At 48.5% G+C, this 25,671-nt stretch overlaps 5 protein-coding genes across 5 annotated transcripts; 3 read left to right on the forward strand and 2 right to left on the reverse strand.

Annotated features, from left to right (window-relative positions):
* Positions 1–2,610: 2,610 nt before the first annotated feature.
* On the reverse strand, positions 2,611–3,585 carry J7337_012076 (uncharacterized protein; the record flags this gene model as incomplete). The annotated part of the gene is made up of 3 exons (XM_044829606.1): positions 2,611–2,984; positions 3,036–3,315; positions 3,502–3,585. The coding sequence occupies 3 exons, from the start codon at positions 3,583–3,585 to the stop codon at positions 2,611–2,613; spliced, it is 738 nt and encodes a 245-aa protein (XP_044676281.1).
* Positions 3,586–5,232: 1,647 nt separating this feature from the next.
* J7337_012077 (uncharacterized protein) lies at positions 5,233–7,011 on the reverse strand (the record flags this gene model as incomplete). The annotated part of the gene is made up of 1 exon (XM_044829607.1): positions 5,233–7,011. The coding sequence occupies one exon, from the start codon at positions 7,009–7,011 to the stop codon at positions 5,233–5,235; it is 1,779 nt and encodes a 592-aa protein (XP_044676282.1).
* Positions 7,012–7,811: 800 nt separating this feature from the next.
* Positions 7,812–8,836, forward strand: J7337_012078 (uncharacterized protein; the record flags this gene model as incomplete). Its single annotated transcript, XM_044829608.1, has 3 exons — positions 7,812–7,985; positions 8,045–8,459; positions 8,508–8,836. The coding sequence occupies 3 exons, from the start codon at positions 7,812–7,814 to the stop codon at positions 8,834–8,836; spliced, it is 918 nt and encodes a 305-aa protein (XP_044676283.1).
* Positions 8,837–11,509: 2,673 nt separating this feature from the next.
* J7337_012079 (uncharacterized protein) lies at positions 11,510–11,752 on the forward strand (the record flags this gene model as incomplete). The annotated part of the gene is given in 2 exon segments (XM_044829609.1): positions 11,510–11,672; positions 11,685–11,752. The coding sequence occupies 2 exon segments, from the start codon at positions 11,510–11,512 to the stop codon at positions 11,750–11,752; spliced, it is 231 nt and encodes a 76-aa protein (XP_044676284.1).
* Positions 11,753–22,042: 10,290 nt separating this feature from the next.
* J7337_012080 (uncharacterized protein) lies at positions 22,043–25,426 on the forward strand (the record flags this gene model as incomplete). The annotated part of the gene is made up of 2 exons (XM_044829610.1): positions 22,043–24,118; positions 24,500–25,426. 2 exons carry the CDS (start codon positions 22,043–22,045, stop codon positions 25,424–25,426), a joined length of 3,003 nt encoding a protein of 1,000 aa, XP_044676285.1.
* Between the last annotated feature and the right edge of the window lie 245 nt (positions 25,427–25,671).

The raw sequence follows: 25,671 nt of genomic DNA on the forward strand, positions 1-25,671 counted from the left end.
TCTCTGATCTGTAAAGCTACCTGCTACGCGTTTGTGATGCATTGATCCTGGGGTGCTTTTTGCTTCTTAGCGTAAGGGCGATTTGAGACATTGACGACTATAGCAAGGATCATCCCGTGTGACCAGCTTTTGATTCATCGTCGGCGCCGTGACGATGATCCAAACGCCCTTGCATCGCAACGCTCAGCATCCGTTCAGCCACGAGCGTGACATTTCTTTTCTCACTGATATCACCTGTACATGTCTATTTCTCTCTCTCTGCTTTTCCACGATATCATCTCGGGGCGCCATGATTGCAGACCGAGTTTGACGCCACAGTGAGAGAAGCACCAGTTAAGTTCGTTAGTGAAACGCAGCACGAAAAGCTTGTGCGCCCCCAGGACTCGTACTGTATGTCCAAACGGCCGCATCATGCAACGGCTGCGATGCGTTTGTCATGTATCGCGGAGGCGGGCGGAATTAAAACGGCTGGGGGAGGCAGTTCGTCCACCGCCGTTTTCTATCGTCTTTTTCTCATCCCTTGCGTCTGGTGTTGTGTGCTGCTCTGCTGGCTCCCTTGCAGTGATGAGCATGTGCTGGAGGTAGGGAGACACAGACACAGTAAGTGAGCTGCATGCTCTGCCGGGGCTGTATCCACTGTGATTTAGGTTACCGTTTGTGTTCCTGGCGCTTCGCGTTTGGGTTTACGACGGCGCTGAGTTTCTTTTTTTTTTTTTTTCGCAAACTGCAATCACTGTAACTTTTTGATCGTGGACAAAAGAAACGAAAGGATTTCTTGCGTGGTGATGTTGCATTGGAATCAGGGAGTTATCCCCCGGCTTCACGTCACCCCCACTCGAGCGCGATAAACGAAGAGCTGAAAGTCGATCTTCAGTGCCATCACATCACCGTCACCTCGTAGCCTGTCATCACATTGCGGCGCATCAATTGGTTTGGGCTGGCTACATCGTCGGTGGAGGCTAAGTTAGTCCAGCCAGCCTCAATTGCGAGACACGCACATGGTGACTTCCGTCCAACCGTTTATAATACGTGACATTACTGCCAGAGGCGCACATTTAGCGCTCAGCCAAGAAAAGCGCAGGAGACGCTCTGAGAGGGTAGACCGTCACTCCAGACAAAGGGTGAGTGAGGCCTCAAATCTGATCGGTTGTAGATCTCAATCCCCGAGCAAGATGCAATCGCGGGCCCTCCCTGCACTGTCAAGGTAAAATGACGGCTCAGGCTGGGCATCAAAAAAGAAATGATCAGCCCAATCTCGTCGTCATAAGCGACGATGCATCGTCTACCGGTTCATTGGGTTCTGCCTCTCCACCTCAGCCAACTCCGTAATAGTGCAGATAACCGTCACCGAGCCACGAGATAATTATGCAACGAGACTCGGTGTTTTGTGAGCACAGGTTTTGAGGCAGTATCGCGTGGCAAGAGGAGACTTTACTTCAATTGTCCTGGTTTGAGTGGCACAGCTAGCTCTCGATATCCCGTAGATGCCGTCCCGCTCTTCACACCTTGTGAGCTGCCAGGAGATTGCGCTGTGGGGGGAGATCGGCACTGGCTGGACAAATGACGGGGATTTCCAGTGATTGCACCGCATCGTACAGTACCTCGCACCAATAAAACCACCGAGTCCGCCATGTTTGCTCTTCAGCCGTGACACTACCTACTGTTAACTCTCACCATATCCCAATCAATTTGCCTGTTGGTGAGAACAAACAAACACAAACAAGGATCTTGAACAAATCCTCCGAAGATCACAACATCTCCACTCTTTTGTCACTTCTGACACGATCTTAACCGACTACGACCCTCTATCCCTGCACCAGCCCAGCTGGTCAAGGGGCGGCCCATTAAAACAATCCACTTCAGCAGTGGAAAAGATCTGCACTTTCAGTGCCGAAACATATCGGTGCGACTTGGCGGGTTCAGCAGCGGTAATAATAATAATAAAAAATACAGTGCTCACTCCAATTCAGTTCAATTTACGCCGTCGCGGGAGAAATCAGTTCCGCGCCTGAAGGGTTTCATTGATGCGATATTAGTGCCGTCGCCAAGAAATAAATGCCGATACCAACGTGTGAATAGTAATCCTGTGCTCGCTCATTCAAACATCTTGGACAGGTTCTGGACAGGCCACGCCCTCGCATCTCGAAACTTATCGACTACACCCCTCAGCGCCCTCCTCTCATACAGATCCGTGAAAAAGTCGCCGTACAACTCCATCCCAAACGCAGCGTGCACAAGAGCCGGTGGACACCCCGGATGGCAGAGACTTATGCCACACAGATCAAGTATCATCTGCCGTACCTGATTTTCGATTTCTCTCCACTGCGCACGTGTCGATGAATTTCCCCTGATTTGACGTCAGTGGATCACCCAAAGTAAATTAAATTGACTTGGCCTACCCGAGGAAGGGGTTCTCTGCCATTAGCACCATCTTCGCTATAATGCTGAGCTGCATGGTTGTCACCTCCAGCGCGGACGAGTACCAGATTATCGGGAATATCTCCCCATTCGACCTGTCAGCTGGTCGTACATAGAATGGCTGATACTCCCTCCTTGCTTCATCCTCCAGAACCTCGCCCTGCTTCTGAAGTCGCACTGAACCCGTTAGTCTCACCACCACTCAATCAATGGGTAGTACATACGCCATTCTTGTTCGGAGCCATCAGCCCATCGCCATTTCGCAACCTGCGCCGTGTGAAGAACAATCTTATTCGCCTTTGATGCACCGTTTCCATACTCTGGATCTAGCACCATCTTTGGCGGATGGCGCTTTGTAAATGAGTGGTACAGCTCCTGGCGAACGGCCATCCAATACGCCGCTTGGATAAGTGATCGGCGGCCAAAGAGGGTCCGCGACGGTGGACTTCTCAGCACAGCGTCTATGATAGCTAGGAAATTAACCTGAGGCTTCGCGTTCCGCCTTTGGTTCCGCTCCTGCTCTTGATCTTCCTCGTCGTCGATCTCTTCCAACTGCCGGAGAATAACTGCAACCTTTCAGTTTGAGCTATTCCTACTCTGTTTGGTGGGGGTCTTACCGGCTGTGGCGATGATGCTCTCGAGCTTTTCGTCGTCTTGGATGAGGTGAAAGTCTCGTAGAGCGGGGATGCACTTCAACGTGTATTCTACTGCGTCGTGGGGTGTGAGTTTGGGTAGCAATTGGCCCTGGTAGAGAATTCCCTGTGGTGTTTTGTATTTCGGCAGACGGCTTAGATGGCGCGCTGAGAGGGCGAATATGGCGTAGAGAAGTGGTGGATGGTGTCGAGCGCGGAGGGGTACAACGAGTTGAAAGTGCCGTCTCTCATCGCACAGATCAAGCTGCTCACGTTAGCATTTATCATCAGCTATAAGTGGAAGATCGGTACCCAATGTGACAGCTCTTCAACAAAGTATCGAAGTAAGCACGCCTCTTGCGGATCCTCAAGTGGGAATTTCGTTACTTCTTGTGAGTTGTACGGCTGGTGTGATCGCGGAGAAGGAACATGATCTTGCGGTGGACCATACGGAGATGAATGGTCGTGGGTTACGGTGTATGCGCTCGAGGTGCTGGGCAGGTCCGTGGGTGATCGACCTGTCGCCTGCGGCCATGGCGAAGAAGGGTAGCTAGGTGAGTTTCCAGCTGATGTGTTTGCCACTTGGAATACTGGGTTGCTTCTTGGGGGTTCATTGTAAGTTGTCTCTGTAGAGTCGTTGAAATCTGCTGGGGCTGTCGAAGATGCACCTGCACCTCCTTCTAGTGCACTTTGCGGATTGGCATTGACTGTTGAATGATTAATGCCTTTCTTGAGTGCGATAGTATCTTTTGTCAGTGACTTACAGTCTCTTATCTCACTGTTGACCCAAGTCTGATTCGTCAAAGGTCCAGTCGATGCATTTCGAAAGACAGTTTTCTTGGGAGGTCGAGCACAAGATAAGTTCTTGATAATACATCGGTGGCATCTCGGCTGCCTTTCATCGCCTGTAATCAATCAGACATCATCCATGTCTGCTCGGTTCAGTGAATTCGCCTACATTTGACATGTTTTTCTGAGGCACTGTCAGCACCCCGCATCCAGCCACCGACGCGACGATCTCACCTTTACACTGAAGACATGGTCTCTTTACCACTGGCATCGTTCTCAAACAATCCTTCGGAGACTAAAGAGATGCTGCGACATTGTAATCGAGACTTTCTCCCTGGGTATCCACCACTCAAGGGCTTATTGCGAAGCTTTTCCCATCACGTGCGGTGGAATCGCTGTTCTCTCCGAGACGTTGACGCGTCTTGGGCTACCCTACACATTTCTGAATTACAACCTTTTGGGATGTAGCTGGAGCAAGATGAGTCAAACTGTCATAATTAATTGGTGTATGTAATATTTGGCTTTTCAAGAATCGTCACGGATTAGAGAAAAATGAATTGAAGATGTTGGGCGTTCAATGATTGGATCTGGCTTAGCGTGGTCCTTCTGTGATCTCCTTGTGTCAGCCTCAACGCAACCTCAACCGTGAACATCACGCTCTGACAAATACAGAAAATGTCACGAACAACAAGATCAACCGCCAAAAGACTAACCCGTCTCCAACCCCCACCTCAAACACCTACACCCCCCTCCGCAACCACCCCAGAAACCAAGCTCTTCCCAACCCCATCCTCATTCGAATCCTACCTCTCCCAAAACCACTCCACCAACCAAACCGGCCTCTGGCTCAAAATCGCAAAAAAGAACGCCCCCATCCCCTCAATAACATACGACCAAGCTCTCGACACAGCCCTCTGCTACGGCTGGATCGACGGCCAGCGCAAATCCCTCGACGCCACGCACTTCATACAGCGCTTCACGCCCCGTCGGAAGAAAAGTCTCTGGTCCCAGCGTAATGTTGACAAAGTCGCGGTTTTGATAGCCGCGGGTCGCATGAAACCTGCGGGGCAGGCGGAGGTTGATGCCGCGAGGGAGGATGGGCGCTGGGAGAGGGCGTATTCATCGTCGAGTAATGTAACTGTGCCAGAGGATTTTGAAAATGCGATAGAGGGGAATGAAGCGGCGGGGGAGTTTTGGACGGGGTTGGGTAAGACGAAGAGATATAGTTTTTTATGGAGGTTGGAAACGGCGAAGAGGCCGGAGACGAGGAGGAAGAGGATAGAGCAGTTTGTTGAGCTGCTCGCAGCTGGGAAGACTGTTTGATCCATCGCTGGGATTGTTTCTCTATTATTAAAAATTTACGGATACTCAAACATGAGAGAATGGTATGGAATTAATAGTCATCTTCATCATAGCCATCCTCACCTTCTCCATCTGACTCATCCGCCATGCCCATCGTGAAAGGATTCCGCTCTTCTTCGCTCTCCTCGTCTGCAGTCCTGCTGCTTGCATCTGAATCATCGTCAACTGGGTTTTCTTGTCGATGAAGACGGAGTCTCTCAGCGAGAGACAATTTCTTGGGCGGTGCGTCTTCGTCTTCTAACTCGTCACTTTCTTCTTCGCTTTCTTCGCTGGAGGACTCGCTTGCGTGGGGCTCCTTGGACACGCCGCCTTCGTCTTCATCCTCGTCATCTGACATAACCGCCCTAGAGCGCTGTCGTGTCTGCCCTTGCGGTACATCTGGCTCATCGTCTTCGTCGTCAGATTCAACAACTCGTGTCCTCGCGCGCTTCGCTGTAGGTTCGACGTCCTCCTCGTCTTCATCGTCAGAATCGGAAACTACTCGTCGTTTGCGTCCGCGCTGTACAGGCGCTGCTTCTGGCTCAGGTTCAGGGCTTGAAAAGTTTGCGCCGGCGCCGTCGTCATCCTCATCGTCGGAGATTTCTTGGGGGGCGGGCGGAGGGGAGCCGCTGGCTAATGAGATGCCCTCTTCGTCTGAGGGGTCGTACGTCTCGACAATCTCATCGTCGTCAATACCATCGCTTTCATACTCATCGAGATCAGGTCCATTGTTGCCATCATCATCATCGTCGTCGTCATCATCTTCATCCGAAGTGTCGTCGCCGAGGTCCGGCCCAAGTGTCTGCAGCAACTCAAACCGTCGAAGTCCGCGCTCGTACTCAAAAGCAACCATAGGCCATGCCTTGAGACCTCGTTGCTCCAACTCGCTGCCAAGAGGATCAGGCAAATTATCCCAAGTATCCCTGTCGATCTGGAATCTCGCAAAGTCGGGATGTCGCTGCAAATCGGGCCAGCACCACAAGAACTGCAGGTCTTCTCCGAGACCAGGCTGTTTCTCGTATGTTTGCGTTTGATACCGGCTGATGAGATCCGATGTGCACCAGCCCAAAGTCGACTTTTGGCAATCCGTGCTCGAGATGTTCACGTAGAAGCACTCCAGCTGGGTGAACTGCCTCAAGAGCGCTGGTACGTCGGGACCGCTCAGGTCATCAAGGATGTTAGGCCCGCCAAGCGCAAAGTTTTTGACCTCACTAGCGAAACCTGGTAGGTGAAACACCATCCTGCCCGGTGGACAGCTGAGACCGTTCATCAGAACAACATCAGAATTTCGGTTGAAGCGAACAGTGGCGTCTCCAGACCCAGCATCGATGCTCAGAGAATCAGGAAAGGCATTGGTGGCTAGAGCGCGCGACTCCTTGTGAACAGCAAACACCGCGCGGAGGTTCTTTGTCTGATCACCAAGCGCAATACCGTCGCGCACAGTCCAAACAAAAGAACTCGCCGCGTCGGGATGCAGGGCTGTTCCGTACGAGATCTGAAAGTCAAGAACGCGATGGCGAGCGCAAAGTTCCGGACAGAACAGCTCCCAGATGGTGTTGCGCAACTCACTAGGAAGGCGACCAAACTGGGGGAACGAGTCGAGATACGGATCCTGGGTGAGGTTTTCGCGGTGATATATGTCGTCATCTTCATCATCGCTGGATTCTTCGTCGCTGCCGTCAGCGGCCATGGTGTCTAGCAAGCCTCCGCCGTCGGAATCATCATCGTCGGACTCGAAGGCTTCAGCGCCGGATTCATTTTCGCTGGATTCTTCTTGAGAGCGCTCGTTATGAATCTCATTTTCGCTCAGGTCGGAGTGAGATTCGGCCATTTTTGAGGTGTTGCGCGCGTGATTTGAGTAAGGGAGGTGAGCGTTGACGCGCCCTCGCCCTGCCTGAAAGCTTTGGTGAGAGCTGATGCATAATGAGATGAGCGCACGTGACCTGAGCTTCTTATCACCACGTGATCATCGTTCCTCGTATCGATCTGCGCGTTGACCACGGGGCGATTAGCCCCGCGCGTGAATCATTGTTGACCTCGACGAAAAAATGGACAAGTCGGCATTGGCATTCTTGAAATATCCGAATTACAGATCCAAAGTCTGCATTTCCCGCCCGGTATTCGCATCGTTTCCCGAGCCCCGCGCGTTAAAAGGGAGAGGGGCTTTTCAAGTGTTACTAATCTTAGTGCATCCCCACTACTGCACGACTCTCGCTTTGTCATTGTGCATCTCCATATTTCCCCATCACTAACAATTAATCTCACCAATCGTGATCTCTCTGTTCAGTTAGGGCTGCATCTCGATGTCTTGGCGTTGCCCGACATTCCGACTCTGGTATACGGCTTACTCAATGATTATACCAATCATGGCCACGGACTCCGCTGCTGTATGAGGCTGCATCTGGCACCTTATTCATCTCTGCTAGTGGACGAGGTTCGATTGCTAAGGATTTCTGTGCCATTATGCATGCATGCAGCTCTGTGGCTGGGCTGGATACACCATCACGGTTGTGTCATGGATCTATAAAGACGACTCCTCGTCTTCAATGACAGTCTCATTATCAACTCACTCTCAATCCATTCACCCAATCAACATACTCTTTCACACTCACCAATAACAAATAACTCAAAATGTCCAAGATTCTGACCGTTTTCGGCGCCACTGGCAACCAGGGCGGCTCTGTCGTTCGCGCCATCCTCAACGACCCCGCTCTCTCCAAGGAGTTCAAGATTCGTGGCATCACCCGCGATGTCTCCAAGCCAGCTGCTCAAGCCCTCTCCTCAAAGGGCGTTGAAGTCGTTGCTGTGAGTTAAATCGCCTTCCTTCTCCACCAAAAAAACACAAATCTGACTTTACTCTACAGGCCGACATGAACACCGCTGAGCAAGTCGCTCCAGCTGTCAAGGACGCTCACACTGTCTTCCTCGTCACAAACTATTGGGAGACAAACAGTGGTAACGGCGAGATCGCTCAGGGCAAGGCTGTCGCCGACGCTTGCAAGACTGCAGGCGTCAAACAACTCATCTTCTCGTCTCTTCTTGACACCAACAAGATTAGCAACGGTCGTCTTACTCACATCAAGCATTTTGAGGGCAAGGCCGAGATTGAGGAGTACATCCGACAGATCAATGTCCCTGCCACTTTTGTTCTTCCTGGCTTCTTTGCTTCCAACCTCTTCACTTCGATTCGCAAGAATGAAGACGGTAGCTATGGTTGGGTCCTCCCTGCTGATGGTGATAAGGCCAAGGTTCCTCTCTTTGACGTCAACGCCGACATGGGTAAGTCCATCATATACAGCCACATGGACTACTGCTAACTCTCCCCAGGCAAGTTCGTCAAGGCCGCAATCAAGAACTTCCCCGGAACCATCAACAAGCGCATCTTCGCTGCCACCGACTACTACTCTCCCAACAGAATCGTCTCAGAGTTCAGCGAAGTCATCGGAAAGCCCGCCACCTTCAATCAAGTCCCCGCCGATGTCTATGAGTCTTTCCTCCCTGCCCCCATCGCAAAGGAGCTGACTGAGAACATGATGCTCTTGGAGGACCCTGGATACTACGGCGATGCTGATCTCAAGGAGAGCTTGGATCTTCTCGATGAGAAGCCTGTCACTTGGAAGGAGTTTCTCGAGCAGAACAGATCTAAGTGGGAATAAAGGAAAAGATAAAAGGCATAATCTTAGGTTAAATTTAATAAAGTAACATCGATATCACAAATTACTGAGATTATAGATAGCATTCAGGTAGTATTGAATGATGAATGCATCGATATGAACACCCACTACATAAGAGCGTCCGTGGAGTCAAACCAAGTCCCCTGAAACTAGTGTGTGAAGAAGCAGTCAGGCAGTTTCAATTTTAGATTCCAGGATCTGATTCGCTCTTCACCCCGCCATCTCCATGCTATATAAAAGATTAACCACAATAAAAGTGTCATCAGTCATCCACATGCCAATCATCCATCAACCCTCGATCTTTCATCTGCTTCAAAAACTTTTTGATTGTATATTCGCCCCCAAGTCGGAACTTCCCCCTCGCTGGTAGTCCGACACTCATTGTGACAGCAGTAATGACGATGTGGGCGCCATGATCTCCATACTCTCTGGCAAGCTCCTGAAGTTTCTGCTCATTGCCAGGTGTACTTCTGATTCTGGTGAACTTGGTGACTGCAACCCCTTTCGGCTCCTTCTTCGACATTGTGAAGTTTGACCTGTGGTGACTTCTTTGTATTTGTACCAAGAGTTGTCGAGATTCATGTAATAAAAAGTAGATGAGCAAAGGTTGAGATTAAAGGCTGGCTGCAGATTGATGATTTTTATACCTAAACCTTGGCTCTTCTACGGAGGTAACATTGTCACTGGCACTAACTTGCAGTGGTGCTTGTGTGAAAAGCGAATATCATTCACGGATATAGGGAAGATATTAGTGAGACACTGGCATGGCTCACTATGCACCTGTGATGAGCAGCGGCTAGTAGTGGTACGTGAGCGGTTTGAGCTCTTTGCCTCAACGCTGAGCATCACTATTGGCGAACAACATTGATTTGGGGGGATGGGATTCAACTTTGTTGGACCTTCTAATCCTTCCTCGACTCCTTTCCCCCCTGACAGTCATGTTGTATCCATCCCGGCCTACTACCATGTTCCTCGCAAGGAATTCGAGTGTGATATTATCATCCAACTTCGCCAAGTTTTCCATAATGGCCAGATGTACCGTTGATTCCTGTGAGCTGGGGTCTCGTTGTGAAACCAGGCATCGCTGTTTCTGTTGAGCTCTCCATTGTGGTGGCATACGTGTTTGCAGTCGGATTATCATTGTACAGCAGTGCAGTGATTAGCGGAGTAGCTTGTTTCGTAAAGAGAACTATCAGACAGCCAATTGGGTGTGAGTATTTACCTCTGCTCAGGGACTTGCGCAGAGTGCTTTACCTTGGTCGCTGAGCTAAACCCGCAATGACTCTCATGGGCCGGTAACTATTAACTCATCAGATGAAGAGCAGTGACATGAGAGTCAGATAATAAACTGAATCCAAGTTCATCGGCTTCGAGAGCAGTGAGACCATGTAAACCGCTTGTATTGAGATTTCCGCAGTCGCTCATTGTCAAAGCGGATGCTTCCGGCATTACTGTTCGGCCCAGATCCAATCTAACAAGAACTCGCCTTCTTCTTATCCTCCTCAGTTATCCCAGTAGCCTCAGGTTTCACCACGTAGTGAAATTGCCTCCATCTCTCGTTGATAGTCCCCGCAGCTGATGGCTCACATCACGCGCCTCACACACGTCTCCAGCACTCTCCAAACCCACTTTTGGACACCAAATCCGTCACTTCTGCCATACAACCGAAGGAATTGAATTGAAATCGGTTCTTTAGTTGAAGAATGGCTCCACCGTCGTGCATTTCGCAGTTCCTGTCATCGTTGAGCCCTTTGAGCTTTGGTAGTTTTGCTTCCGGGTTTGTCACATTGTCCTTCTTGCGAAGGAAAAAATGTACGGTCTTTCTCATTGGTGCTCATTCTGTTTATTGTCAAGACTTCAGTAGTGAAAGCGCTTATGTTTGATGGGTTCAGGAGGAGAGAGTTGCTCCGAGCTAGCGATATATTTATATCCGTGTGTCGTCCTGATTGAGTGGTTTAGGAAATCATAATCACTGTGGCCCAGGGCGCAAACCGGAACCAAATCAATGAATCCAGTCACTGACTTTCGAAGTCAGCAGTGATAGTCTGGCTACAACTCAGTGATTCTTGAGGGCTAGAGTCGAATGACTGCAAATATATGAATCACAACCACTATGACCATGAGCATTCCTAGAATCGGACCTGTTGCAAATCGAAATATACGTTCATTATAAAAAAAAAAGCGAGCAAATACATCTGATATTTTATGCACCTATCTAAGATCTCTTAGAAAGTTTCGTACTTAACAGTTCTTTACTTGTTCACTATCCTCGTTTGACAGGTATGCTATGATCACCATTGATCGCCAATCGCGCCCAAGAGCTCAGTTTGCCATTGATCTTGCCACTCCGCCAGGGATGATGCGAAAAGCTGTACATTTCCCTACGAGTCATTGTGACTCTCCCTGAACTGACACGTCCTCTGATCAGGGACTCGGTTTGGTCTCCGTATCAGGACTTCCTGATCGGCCAGCGAATATCGGTTCACCATAGCAAAACGTCAGTGATAGTTTTTGGGTGTAGGTATATATGTTGGAGATTTCTCTCCTGTCCAAAAGGCACCAGGATCACTCTACACAAACCAAATATTTTTTAAAAGCACAGCAATATACATGATCGCTTTACAACGTACAAAGACGAACAAGAGTAGCCTTAAAATGCCCGAGCTGTCCAGGACGATCATTTTTACCCGAAAGGGTAATGAAGCCGGGGACCAAGAAAAGGTCCAAGAACTTGCAAACGAGTGGAAAGCACAGGGTATCAAGGTTGAAGTCAATCCCGATGAGATCACTTTCACTATACCACCTGGACAGCCTGCAAGTGATTACATAGTAAAGCACTTTCGAGCTACTATGGAGAAGGAGGGGCTGTGGGATGATTGGAAGGAAGGCCGCAAATAAACTAGAAGCCAAGAATCTTTGGTTTCGACAAGAAAGGTGGGCATAGGAGTTGGTCGAAAGAACCATGCTAGGCGCATAACCACTCGGCTCTCTCCATACGACACTTCAGATACCTAAATTAAAAGGATTACGCAAGAAACATATGCGTTATGTTTACCATGCTTCTTAACTATATAATTTACTAACTTGGAACATACTATACTACTTGTCGTCTGAAACAAGGGGATGCATTGTATTTATACGACAAACCGTTTCGCTATGCCTCTCAAAGCATGGCTTCATGACAACTACCGGACAAATGAAGGAACTGCATACAGATAAGCGAGCTCGTTCGAATCATAATTGAACTGGTTTAATTTGACGTAAGACATTCGTTCAAAAGTTGATTTTGCTCTACCTGGTTCAACGAGGAAAAAATACAGCAAGGGGTACATCACTGAATAACCATGTTAGGCATTATCTTGCGAATGTTGTGAAACAACTTGATGCTTGAAAAAATAACCTGAATTAGCCAATGATATTACACCGGGCTAACCCTGGTTTTGGAAGAATCTCTCATTGTGTAACTTCGAAAGTAGCCCTCGTGGCGTAGTCCCATTGGTATACTGGGTTATGGGTGCTGAAACCCAGCGGGACGACCAGAACTGTGCGACAACATAGTTATTATTAAAGTCCCACTAACCCCTCTCAGGGAGAGTGAAGTTTCAACTAAGATCCCAGTACAAACCTTTTACTCTAGTCCTGACAGAGTTTCAGTGCCGCGCTGCTTTTTGTTTAAGTCTGCGCCTCGCATCACCAGGACGTCAACCTCTGAAAGATTATCTTGACAATACCGAGGTAAACAGCATTGCTTACCAGCATTAACTGGCATGAATGGAAACAAAGAGACTGTGGAGATGAAGTTTTGCGGTTCAAAATTGAGCCAAGCTAACAGTAAAGGTCAGTATGTCCTCGGCAGTCGTACCAACTTGCTACACATTCGGGTATCCTCGAATATCACTGACGACCCATTGATTCTTCAAGACTCCAATAGAAGATTGGTAGCTTGGGCAAGCGGCCCAGGCTGGCAAAGCAAAGACCTTTGTACACAATGTCAATCCGTCAATCTGACCCAGATATGTTCGAAGGGTAGTCTCTACGGAACTGGCGGTACTGACGTCTTCCTACATATTTCTGAGACTTCCACATGCCCTTCGTGCCGGTTCCTCACTTCACAGTTGCATCGAAAGGAGATTGCTGCCAAATCACAAGATCCAATAACAGTGCAACTCAACAGGTCCATCTTTGACGGAATAGATCACGTTGTTATGCGACTCAATAACCAATTGGAATATATTCTACAGATAACTGACAAGGATATGCCTGAGGCGCCAGGCAGAATTGGGCAGTATCGACAGGTGGATCCGAAACAGGTTGATTATCACATGATTAGGAACTGGATTGCCCATTGTTGCAGCACTCATGGGAAATCGTGCCAGATGCTTACAGCAATTCCGTTGCAGATCCCCAAGTTCAGGCTACTGGACTGCAAGGCCAAGACTGTGGTGGAGTTGACGGCGTTTGTTGAATATGTTGCCCTCAGTTACGTATGGGGTTCCTCGTCTAATCTCAACGAAAGCGATCGAGCCGTCATGTCTAAGGCCGTGATCAAAGACGCCATTCATGTCACAATACAGCTCGGGTTTCGATATATATGGATTGATCAGCTGTGTATTGATCAAACAAACACTCAAGACATGAACTGCCAGTTGGGTCAGATGAATACTATCTGTACGTCCTCGAGAACGACACGAACGTGAGGTTCGGAAAAACAGCTAACCGGGCCTTAGACAACCAAGCAAGTGTCACCATAATAGCTGCCGCGGGTGAGAGTTCATTGCACGGTTTACCCGGTGTAGGGCAATGCCCCCGTACAATTCCAAACACCTTCACCCTCAACGGAACGACGTGGAGATACAAGCCCATAGCGTTTACAAATCACGTGGGCGCCTCGAAATGGTCAACTAGGGGTTGGACATACCAGGAAGCAGTGTTCTCTCGCAGGTGCGTCATCTTTGCTGATGATCAGGTCTTCTACCAATGTGGAAGCATGACCTGTGCCGAGGAATTGATACATGACTTTGAAAGCTGCGAACGTGTAGTTTTCCCTATCTTTGAGCGTATTCTATACGAAGACTCAGATAGCGGGGTATATTTACCAAGTAGCTGGAGATTCATGACAAACCTGGAAGCATACTCCAAGCGTGAACTTACATACGACTCTGATGTGCTGAGAGCAATGGAGGGCATTTTCGGCTTCTATGCCCAGCTAGAACCATCAGTAGAACAGTACTGGGGTCTGCCACTACGATGGGTTGGCTGTCAACTCTCAAACCTGGATAGGAAAGATGTTTACCATGTTGCAAAAGCGAAGTATAATGATGTCGTGGGAGCTCTTCTCTGGGCAATGCTATGGGAGCCACGATGGAGTGAAATAGACATTCCAAAGACTGGATTTGCCAAGAGGGACGGCTTTCCAACATGGTCATGGTCTGGCTGGAAAGTCGAAGTGAGATGGAACTTCTTGGACAACGCCGAGCATTTAGAGAAAAGCTTCACAGTGCCTGTATTTGCGGAAACAACAGCAGGAGGACTTGTGGAACTCAACGACACACTTGCACGGTCGCTTGCTTCCGGTCAATCTTACCCAACTTTGGGGTTGACCTATATCTTGAGAATCACTACCAAGGTTTTCGATGTGCCTTTCATGGAACTCGCGCCCTATAGGCCCACGAGAACCTGGGCAAAGAGCAATTCATTTCCTACCAGACGCAAAAGCCAGCACTGGGTCACCATGGATGATCACCCCCTTGAAGGCAGATGGACTCATTTTGTTGTTCAAAAGAGCATTGGGACGCCTCAAAGAGGGATTGTGTGGTCGCTCGATCTTACAAGTGGCGGGGCGACAAGTGCTTCACACCTCGCTTTCGGCACCGACACGATCAGCCTCAATCCCATGACAGTCCGATGTATAGTCATCAGTTACGATTATGGGATGATTGTGCAGTCTAGCAATGGCATCTACAAGCGAGTCGGGCTGTTGCGTTTCGAGGGCGAGTTCTTCGAGAATGGCTTAGTAAGTACTGATGAATACGGCCATCGCGACGACACCGTAACATGGCCATGGACCGACTCGGTACAGAGCAGAGATCTCAGAGACCACTTTCCAAGTGTTGTGCGGACTGTACGCCTAGGCTAGTGAGAAAAATGCTGGTGTTCTCAATCCCTGCAGCGATGGGCACTCAACTGTGAGATTTTGTGCACGTCAGTCGAAACATTTGATTGGACAAGCATTTTAGGGGTTGAGATTCTTTAGACTTTGACTAATGCAGTCCCTTGGGCTAACTAAAGGTTAGTAACCCCTCAGGGTGTCAGAAGACTTCTGGCGTTAAAGTGACGTCCTAAAAATACTTAGTCTAAAATCCTCTATATCTAAATTAAATTATACCAAGCTTACCTAAGTTTACCTAAATTTACCAAAGGCTTTTTGCCAGCTAGGATAGAGCTCCTAAGTTTCATTGCATCCCCTTGTAACTCTAGTTGAGGCGGAGCAGCTAACTCATTCTTAGTGATAGTTACTGCGGGACATGGGCTAGGTAGAACCCGTCTTGGCAAAAAAGCTTAGCATAAACTAAGCGACGAGATCAGATCATGAACCATGACATCGGGTGCGAGAATTCTCAAGAACAAGACTAGCAAGTAGACGATTACGCGTCCCGCTGGTCTGACCGCCAGACTAGTTGCAGGCGGCTGAAATACATCTCACGTTTCGATTGGCTGCCGCGTATCGCCATGGGGGACTAAATGTGTCGGTGGCTTTGCCATGGAGGTCTTGACTCTGCAGGACTTGTTTTCCACTATGGCCCTCAATGATACGACACGCGTCAAGTATTACCAGCTAAACCCGACATCTTGCTCCCTTCATGGCGTCTGGATTCAAAGAACAAACATGGTAGATTGAAGAATATGTTGGTCAACAGCGACTGCGTTCGAGTTCTACATGTCTCGTAGAAGAGGTTTATCAGACTATCAACCACCCTATATACTGTCACCTCCATGCTGTACAGGACTACGTATGAAAGATAGAGCTGCACCCAGTCATAAAGCTTCCCTTAGGGGCCCTAGCTGGTGATATATACTCGCTGCACTGGTGATGTCATTTGCATTGAGTAGATCAATCCCCTCTTCCACAAGTATTTTCCACACATAGTCCCTATGCCCTCTTGGCCAATCAGGTAACCCCCATAGTCTTGACTTCAGGTTTCGATGCTTTGCGATCCGAAGCTGGTTCCGCAGAGTCTCCATCTGCTGAGTATTGAACCCCGTCCTAACGCTGCCGACAGCCTTACTGAAAGGGGCAGACGCGGTATAGAATTCATTTTCCAATTCGTAGGGACCGTAAAACCCGTCGCTTTCGGTGAAGCCTGTTTCAGTAAGCAGATGTAAAGGAGCGTCGAGAAAAGTATCGTGGTGCTGCTGCCATTCTTCAAGGTCTGTGCCAATGTTGATGTCGCGCCGTTTAACAATGTTTCCTGTGCCCACTATGGTTATGGGTCCGGGCCAGAATGTCTGATTTGTGACCATGGATTTTTCGTGGCGGGTTAGGTATCTCAAATCCCGCGAAGGCCCTAGCTGCCGAAGAACCAAAGGCCATGTCTTCACTGGATCGTCTTTCACGTCGATAAATAGTATCAAGGTTGTATTCGGTTCAGTGGCAAAGACACCAGAGGCCCGCGTAAAGGGATTGAAGGCCTCGTGTGGCGCTGGCCGATTCATTGTGTCCAAGATCTGCAATAGCGGGTCGATGTAAAGTGATCGAAGTGTGCGATTGGGGGAAAGGAAGCGTTTCTCATGGCCTACGAGAAGGTCTTCTCCATCTGGGCTGAGCCACACATCTGCCTCAACACTCGCACACCCTACAGCAAGCGCTGAGAAGAGAGGATGAATTCTCCAGTAATCGTTGTGAGAGTGACACATTGCTGGATTGATAAGGGGCGACAAGTGCGTGCCCCATAACGCAGCATTGTATGCTGGACTTTGTCTGAAAAGTCGGCCGTAAAACGTAAATTGTGTCGTCTCATATGTATAAAGGGCGTTTGACAAAAGGACGGGAAATACTAAGAAGAAAGGCGCTCTGTCTCAGCCATCAGCTGCTGTAGGTGTATCTGGGCTACGATGAGTATGACTCGATAGGACGTACATGATCAGTGTTGTACAAAAGATGGTGGCAGGCCAGAATCTGACACGCCTTTGCCGTGCTCTTGATGTCTGTTGTTCGCATTGTGGTAGACCGTGGCCGACTTGGTATGAATCGCCATCTTTCTGTAAGGGAAGTGGCCTGTAATCGTCAAACCCGGCGAGGCGTTTAATGTAGAAGTAAGTGACAGCCTTCATGTTATCTTGTCTTCTACATGCAAGAAGAGATACTGGTGCAGTGTGAAATGGAAGGAAATGGGGGCGACCGACTCGGACATCGATCTTTTACTCTCCCATTTATTACTGAGCCTTTCAGCGGGCATTTGGGTTTCAAGTGACTCGCACGCTAGACTGCCCATCGCTGTGATGGAGGAGAGACCAGGAGCAGTTCATTTCAGCTAGCCAGTAGATCAGGTGTTTCACAAGTGACAAGAGCTCTTTCTGCTGATGACGCGTCCTCATTGTTCATCGATCGCCAACATTGGGCTTAGAATTTGTGGCTGCTTATTTGTGCAAGTCAAGCATAACTAGGGGCCATGGCGTTTTTTAGACTGAAACTGTGCATCATGACCGTCGATTGGCCGTTGCGCTAGCGGCTGAGAACCGCGTGGAACACTGCGCACCAAGTTCACGGGGTGAACGCGCGTAGCCTGAGGACCGCCAGGTTTAACACTGCGTAGATAAAGCTCCGTGAGATGTTTTAGGCTTCTAGCCAAGGGTCGGTCAGGAATCTTGCGTGGTTGAAATTTTCTGTGGTTATAACTTACTATTAAGTGTAGCACATGTTGAGTACTTTATGAATCTGCGATATACCTCCTAATCCAGTATCTCCTTTAACTGTCATCGGTGTGCACAGTAGTAGGGCTGCGTTTCCAAGCTCCCTACTAGCTGCGTTGTCACTTGTCGAGTTTTTGTGCTCGGTCTTGTGTCCGACTGGGGGGTCTGGTCTCGCCATGATCTACAGTTCATACCAAGCTTTTACACCAAGACGAGCCTGGCCTTCTGGGTGATTTAGCGTACCTACTTGGTGAGGACACTTATGTTAGTAGGCTGTGTCACCAGCGAATTTTCGGAAGGGGAGGAGCGAATATAGGAGAACTCTTTCCACCTGGTGAAATTCACGAGGCTTTCGATAGTGTGATATGATCACCCTCCTCCGCGGCGGTATATCCGTATAAGCTAACTCGACAGAGTCGACGTTAGCTGGAATCCTGGCACCCCAATCATCAGCTAGCCATAATAAGCAACCCCTCCATGAATCGCATCAGGTCGCTAAGATTCCACTCAAGTCTGAAGTTGTCGTAATCATACGTGGCGAAGTCGATCAAGTGCTCTCTTGTAGACGTGATATCCTCTGTCCCTAATGATACTGCGTTTCTCTTTCGAATCTAGCGTCCTTTATGCAGTCAAAGTAGCATCAGAGAGTCTCTGCATCCCTCAGACATATATTAGAACTCAGTATTCAAGGTCTGTCATCTATATCTGGATAGACTTTGTCAATAGCGCTGTTAACAACTACCTACCCTTACTATCTCTTTTTGTCTTTAAATAGACCTTTTGGATCGAAAGAAAAAGTGACCAAGATTTCATGATAGCGGTTTTTATGATCTTCTTTTCTCTTTAATGACTTCACCATTCTTCTGTCGTCTTCTTCAACCATGACCCACCAGTGTGGTATACATGCCAAATTCCTTCGTCCATCCCGTCGTATACGACTTTTGGGCCTTCTATCATTCTTTTTCGCAGCAACATGGACCTTCATAAATAGCTCACCAATAACTAGCTTCCAGGGAAGGGATATTGCAAGGGAATACCCACTAGTCTACAGACATATCCATTCGTTCAATGGCACGGGAGGTGGTAAGTCGAAACATTCATCATTCATGCATCGTACGTCGCAAAGAATGCTCACAGCACTAACACTGGAACGAAGCATGGTATATCCCTCCATATTGGGCTGATATGCACAGTAAAAACCCGCAAAATATTCTCGATGCTGCTCATATCGTCTCACAGAGCGCTCTTTCCAATAGAGAGAGAAGGATACCCGTCTCTGATATCCCATTAATTGTCCACCAAACTTGGAAAACGACAGCGGCCGATACTTGGGATCCCAGAATACTGCCTTGGGTTGAATTGTGGCTGGAGAACTCGATTTACGTTGATAGTGGACCGTCGATGGCATACTTTTTCTGGGACGACACAGGAATGCGTGCGTTAGTGGAACAATACGAGAACGACTTTCTCGAGCGTTATGACTCCCTCCTGACACCAGTTGAACAAAGCGATGTATTTCGCATTTTAGTATGCAAGCACTTTGGCGGTATAGTCAGTATACTCTGAAGACATTTCAGAGCCTGTTCTAACTAATGTAGTATGCGGATCTCGATACTGAGCTCATACGGCATCCAGCTGCCTGGATAGGCGGATCTGATATGAATACCTGGACAGACCCGGAAACAGGAAAAGATTATGGCTATTATAATACGTCGGTAACACCAGACTATGAAACACCAGTAGTCAGCCTTCTTTGGGGACTAGAAGCCGATAATGACCCAGAGTCCGATGCATACTGGCGCCTAAGCTACACGTACCCTCAACAACTATCGCAATGGGCATTCGCTTCTGCTCCTCAACACCCAGTATTCGAACGATATATGGACAATCTACGGAATTGCACCAGAGACAATGAAACAGCGGCTCAAAATAGTGACCCGCTCAAGAGGACTGGACCTGCGGCTGTTACTCTTGCAACCAAATCTTGGCTAGAGGACCAGATGGGCTTTCGATGGACCAGCCTGACAGGTGTCAAGGATGGGGGAAAATCTAAGTTGGTCGAAGACATACTTATTCTCCCTATTACCGGCTTTCAGTAAGTTCATTTCCTCCAAACATAATCTACCTTTTCTCAGACTGCTAACGTTACAAAGTCTGAGTCACGGGACCCGTAACGATATTATGGGCAGAAAACCGACGACAGACCCCGCAGCGAGATTATGCCACCATGGCATAGGATCGTGGAAGCATTTTAATTTCGTGAGAGAGTACGGGAAGGTTTGTCGAAGACTTTTTGGTCTTTGTAGGGATTGGCCAAGAATAACAGGATAAGGGAGTGATAATGTAACTGCTTTTCTGTACATTCTAATAATTATATCCGTGATTCGATTCGCTTTAAGAAACACATTATCCGGACATATATCAGCTGAGGGAAACGCGATGTTCCCCACGGGTTGGGTTTTCTGATCCTCACGATCCTATTTTAAAAGAAGAGAACACAGATCAATTCCTTGAACAAATACCGAGGGTTTATTGTAAATAATGTCCTTGCGACATATTCCATTCGCTATCACAAGACCCCATGTTGCTACTGTAGCTATTATTATCAGGGCTGATTACATTTGCAGCTGCGGCCAGTAAGACTGCTTCAATTACGCCAACTACAATCTTAGTCCCGTTCGAGTGAGACAGCTTCTCCAGCTGAAATAAACCCCGCGCGGCTGATCACTTCCAACAGGCAGCCAAAAACCTCGCTTCATCCTGAGTACAGTAGCAGAACCGAAATGGCCGAAGCCCTCGGTATCGCGTCCGGCGCCGCGGGCCTCCTGAGTCTAGCGATAGAAGTCACCAAGCTCAGTTACACCTACATCGCCAGCGTTCGGGGTGCGCCTAAATCGCTAACCTCGTACATTGCGGAGCTTACAACGCTCACCTCTGTCATGCTACAGCTCGAAGACCTCATTCGGACCCAGAGGTTCAACGGCCAGAACAGCCAGACTCTCAGCAAGGCTTTACACGACTGTCAACTGGAAGTAGAATCCCTGAGGGCAAAGCTGCAGAAAAAGCTGTCGTATGGTAGAATAAAGGCCAAGGTGGCTGCTTTGGCTTGGCCGTTGTCAGAATCCGAGTTGCTGGACAAAGTAAATATGTTGCATCGGTATAATGGGATTTTCTCATCTGCCTTGCAAGCTGATAATTTGTAGGTTGATTAACTGTTAAGGGAATATTAGCTGATTATTTGTCAAGAACCATGGCAATCGCGACGAACAAAGAGTTGCAAGACATTAGACAAAGTAAGTCTTTCTCGCAAATGCATCTGTATAGCTAGCTAGTGGACGAGCCCGCCATAACGTGCATATATAGCTACCGAAGCAAAAGAAATAATCACCTGGTACAAATTAGATGTCGCCATTGAGGCTTCAACTTCTCATCTGGACGACTACTGTCCCTCCACATGGCAGACATTTCTATCGGGCTCTTTCTATCAATCTTGGCGGAGCGGCTCAACACCCGTCGTCTGGGGATACGGACAACGTCAGTTCTTCTCCCTATCTTGACATATGAATACTGAAGAATTATAGCTGGTGCTGGAAAAACAGTATTGACGTAAGAATTCCACTGGTAACATATGAGTAGGCAACTCGAGGATACTAACTCCACTCATAACAGCGCCATCGTTCTTCGGCATGTCAAGTCTGATAACGTACCCGGTACGGCCATCGCCTCGCATTTTTTCAGCAGCAGCAGGCCCAAGGAAACTGTGAGCCTTGTCCTACGAAGCCTGATCGCTCAAGCGCTCCGTGGCTGCCCTTCCATCCCCCAAGAAGCGTCGGCCCTGTATGAGAAAGGGTCTCAGAATCTAATGGTGACCGATCTGATCCATGTCCTTGAGGCGATTGCCAAGTCAATGACCACGATTATCATTCTTGATGCACTTGACGAATGCCCCTTCCTCCCCAAGCTTTTCAACATCCTGTCGATATTGCAGGATCTGGGAGTGAGAATCTTTGCAACAGCTAGGGATCTGCCAAATATTAGGAAGCATTTCGAGAAGAGGCCAAGGGTGGAAATTTCTGCCACCAGACATGACTTGGATTTCTACGTCAACTACCGGTTAGAGCATGGAGAAGTTGATGTTGAGTCAATTGGGACAGAATTGAAGTCGGATATCGTATCAGCAATTGTGAAAAGGGCGGCGGGGTCGTAAGTTCAGTCGGCACTCTTCTAAGATACTGATAGACTGACGTGTTTGATAGGTTCCTACTTGCTAGGCTCATCATGGATCACATCACCAGCCTGCTCACCATCAAGGAAATACGAAAAGCTCTGATCTCGTTACCCGTCAATTATGACGAGGCATACCTAAGCACGTTTGACCGTATAGTCAAGCAAACCCCTAGTCTGAGGGATCTTGCCTTGAAATCATTGAACATTATTTCTTACGTCAAGGAGCCTTTGCGACTGGTCGAGCTTCAACACGCCCTCATTGCGGAACAAGGCATGGTTGAAGTGGACCCTGAGGATCTTCATCCTTCTAAAGCCATCATCTCATCATGCCTTGGACTGCTTGTAGTTTCGGGAGCGGAGAAAACTGTCCAGTTTATACACTCGACTGCGCGAAACTTCCTACAGAGTCGACCCGAAGGGATGGATAAGCGGCCCCATCTGACGATTGTTCGCAGTTGCATCTCGTACATGTCAACCACTGAGATGCGCCAGGGCCGCAGTCTATCCCACGAGGACGTCACTCAGCGTTGCCAAAAGCAGCCTTTCCTCAATTATGCAGCGAACTTCTATGGCTATCACGCTCAAGAAGTCCAAGATGAATGCTTCGACCAGCTTTCGGGGTTTCTAGAGAATGATGTTCTTCGGGAAAGCTCGTGGCAACTCTTGAACTTCAAAGCGCACCTCGATACTTGTGTCTCCGAGTCTGTGTTTGAATCTAGTCCCAGAAATGTGCTGTCTCTGCACGTGGCCGCATTCTGGGGGTTTGAAACTTACATTGATCGCAGCTTGAGTTACACACGGCAGGGAACTCCAAGCACCCAGAAACAGAATCTAAATAAGAGTGACTCTCACGGATGGACGCCTTTGCACTGGGCCGTGTCCATGGGCCATAAGAGTGTAGTTGCGATTCTTCTCAGATCAGGAGCCAGTCCTGATCTTCCAGATCTTGCAGGATGGACGCCAACATTCTGGGCAGCTTTCAAGGGCCACGCAGATATCATTGAAATGCTCTGGCGCTATGATAACGCTCCATTCCGATGCGATAAGAAAGGACTCACTCCACTTCACTGGGCAGTATCCGCGGGCCAAACCGAAATTGTGAAGCGGCTTTTAGATCTCAAGACACGCTTTAGACAGTACGAAACGTCGCCAGTACTCTCACTGTCGTCATTGGACGACTTGACAGTTGAGAGAGCTCGCGCCTTGACAACTAGAGCAAACGAGAGTCCTTTCAAATTTTACTCGGATGGCACAGATATCGAAATGTTTTCCGCCATCTTCAGCGCTCTAAAGCAGAGTTTTCGTGAGAAAGAAGACAAACCTCCGGAAAGGAATGAAGGTTATTATACATTTGATCCGTTACTTTATGGTCCCTTTGGGCAGAGTCTCAAAGCTGATCACGGAAGAAGAGCAAGGCCAGACCGCGACTACCAGTGGGGAAAACCAGATGTTGGATTTCTTGAGTTTGTGGATAAACTGCTGATTCATGCCACGCGGTCACAGGACTTGCCTATTATCAAATTGGTATTTGATATCAAGCTTGTGAAGGCCTCCGGGATTGATAGCCTTGCTCTTCTTCATGAAGCGGCAGCATCTGGCTGGGTCGAGGGCATGGCTGCCCTGATCGGCCTAGGGGCAGATGTCAACAATGCACAGAGAACTTGTGAGCAAACACCTCTACACAGAGCTTGTCGAAACCAACGTGAAGCAGCAGTCAAACTGCTCCTTGGAATCGACAAGATTGATGTCAATGCTCGAGACAGAAATGGGCGAACACCAATCATGGATCTCATGACGGCCTCCTATGAAGAGAAAGCAGTCACTATATATAAGCTACTGGTTTCCGCAGGAGCTTCAATCCATATTCAAGATACGGAAGGCAACTCGCTTATGCACTACGCCTTACGAACCTGTAATGCTACAGTCGTACAAATGTTGTGCACCGCCGGGTTAAGCATAGAATCTCCAAACAAAAGCGGCCAATTGGCATTGCACTGGATGGCTCATTGGAAGTACTTCGATCTTCGGAAGCTCGTCACACCCGATGAAGTCCAACTTGTGAGAAAAAAGCGAAGAGATTGCATGAAGGTCGTCTTTCGGCTCTCGAGTCTTGGCTCCCTGGATTCTGTGTGTGATTGGGAAATTGGCACAACGCCTTCTAGGCAAACGCCTTTGTCATTGGCTTTGAAAAGTCACAATTGGGATTTTATAGCCGAGTTGTTGAAACAAATCAAGCAGCCTGTGAATATGGGTCCCTTGCTGGGTAAGCATGACTGATCCTGGCTTGAGTTGCCTGATGTTGATTCTTCGAGTATAGATCCATATCATGACAGTTTATACGAACTATGTAAGGTGTCAGAGAGACTCCCCTCGGTCTCAACCCCTGAAAGCCGAGATCGAACGATGCTATATTATGAGCTACAACCACTTCCCTTTGATGATTGGACTCGCATACTTCAATTGCTTCTCGATGCCGGAGCTAATATCGATTCAGTGACACACCTGCAGCTTTGCGTACAGAGAGCTGCTAGCATCCCTGTCATTGACACCCTACTGAGATTAGGGGCCAATCCATACGATGCAGGGAAAGACGGGCTAGATTGCTTCCAGCTTTCACTTCTCTGTTCCGAAGAAGCAGGCAGCTGGGAAATCATGGGATGCCTTCGAACCTACGCCAACACTCATCCTGATCCAAGACACTATTTCTGCCAGGGAGGCTTTCTCATCGCGGCCGATACTCCCATACAAAATGAGGAGACTCGCTACCTCCAGGTTCTGCGCCAGACGGGTGCTATCAACTGTGAGACGCGGTCGGGTCGTACCCTCATCTACGAAGCCGCTAGACGAGGAAACACACGCCTGACACGTAGGTTGCTGGAACATGATGCGTATCCACATTATGTAGATGACTTTGGTAGTTCCGCACTGCATGCAGCAGCCAAGCAGCAATCTCCGACAACGGTAACCGCCCTCCTACAGGCTGGAGCAGATGTCCATCAAACTTCAGTGGACGAGTATGGCTTCACAGTCACGGGTACACCGCTGCATGTTTGTCTCGATGCCTGCGATGGCTGTAAAATCAAGACCGAAACAGTCGAAACAGTTCGCATCCTGCTGAGCTATGGTGCCGACCCAAATTATGCAGCCGTCAAGGATGACCATGTAGAGACGAGCATCTCACTCTGTCTCAAGGCACTGTGCCACTCAGTATACCATACCCGACTCGACGCGATAGCTTCTGAAGATTCAGATCACGTGTTACTGGAGGTACTGAAAGTACTGGTTGATGCGGGCGCGCGAGTCGCCGAGAGCGCGGATGATATCATAGTTGGGCTTGTTGCGAAAATGGGAGGCTACGAATCACTGTGGGAGGAAATGAGATCGCAATTGATGCTGGGGAGGTCTGATGCTCTAAGTCTGGGCGTTGAGCGATGATGTATTTAAAGAGGCTGAGGGACGCTAGGATACTGATGAATACAGTCATCGCGATAATAGCGTAACATGGCCATAGACCGACTCAGTACAGAGCAGAGATCTTAGAGACTACTTTATAAGTGTTATACAGACTGTATGCCTAGGCTAGTAAGGATTTACTGACGTTGCCAATCTATGAAGCAATATCATTTGAACGTAAGTTTTGTGCAAGCCAGTCGCATCATCTAATTGGAGCAACATGGTTG

This window comes from Fusarium musae, chromosome 9 (assembly GCF_019915245.1).
Source record: "Fusarium musae strain F31 chromosome 9, whole genome shotgun sequence".
NCBI classification, from domain to species: domain Eukaryota; kingdom Fungi; phylum Ascomycota; class Sordariomycetes; order Hypocreales; family Nectriaceae; genus Fusarium; species Fusarium musae.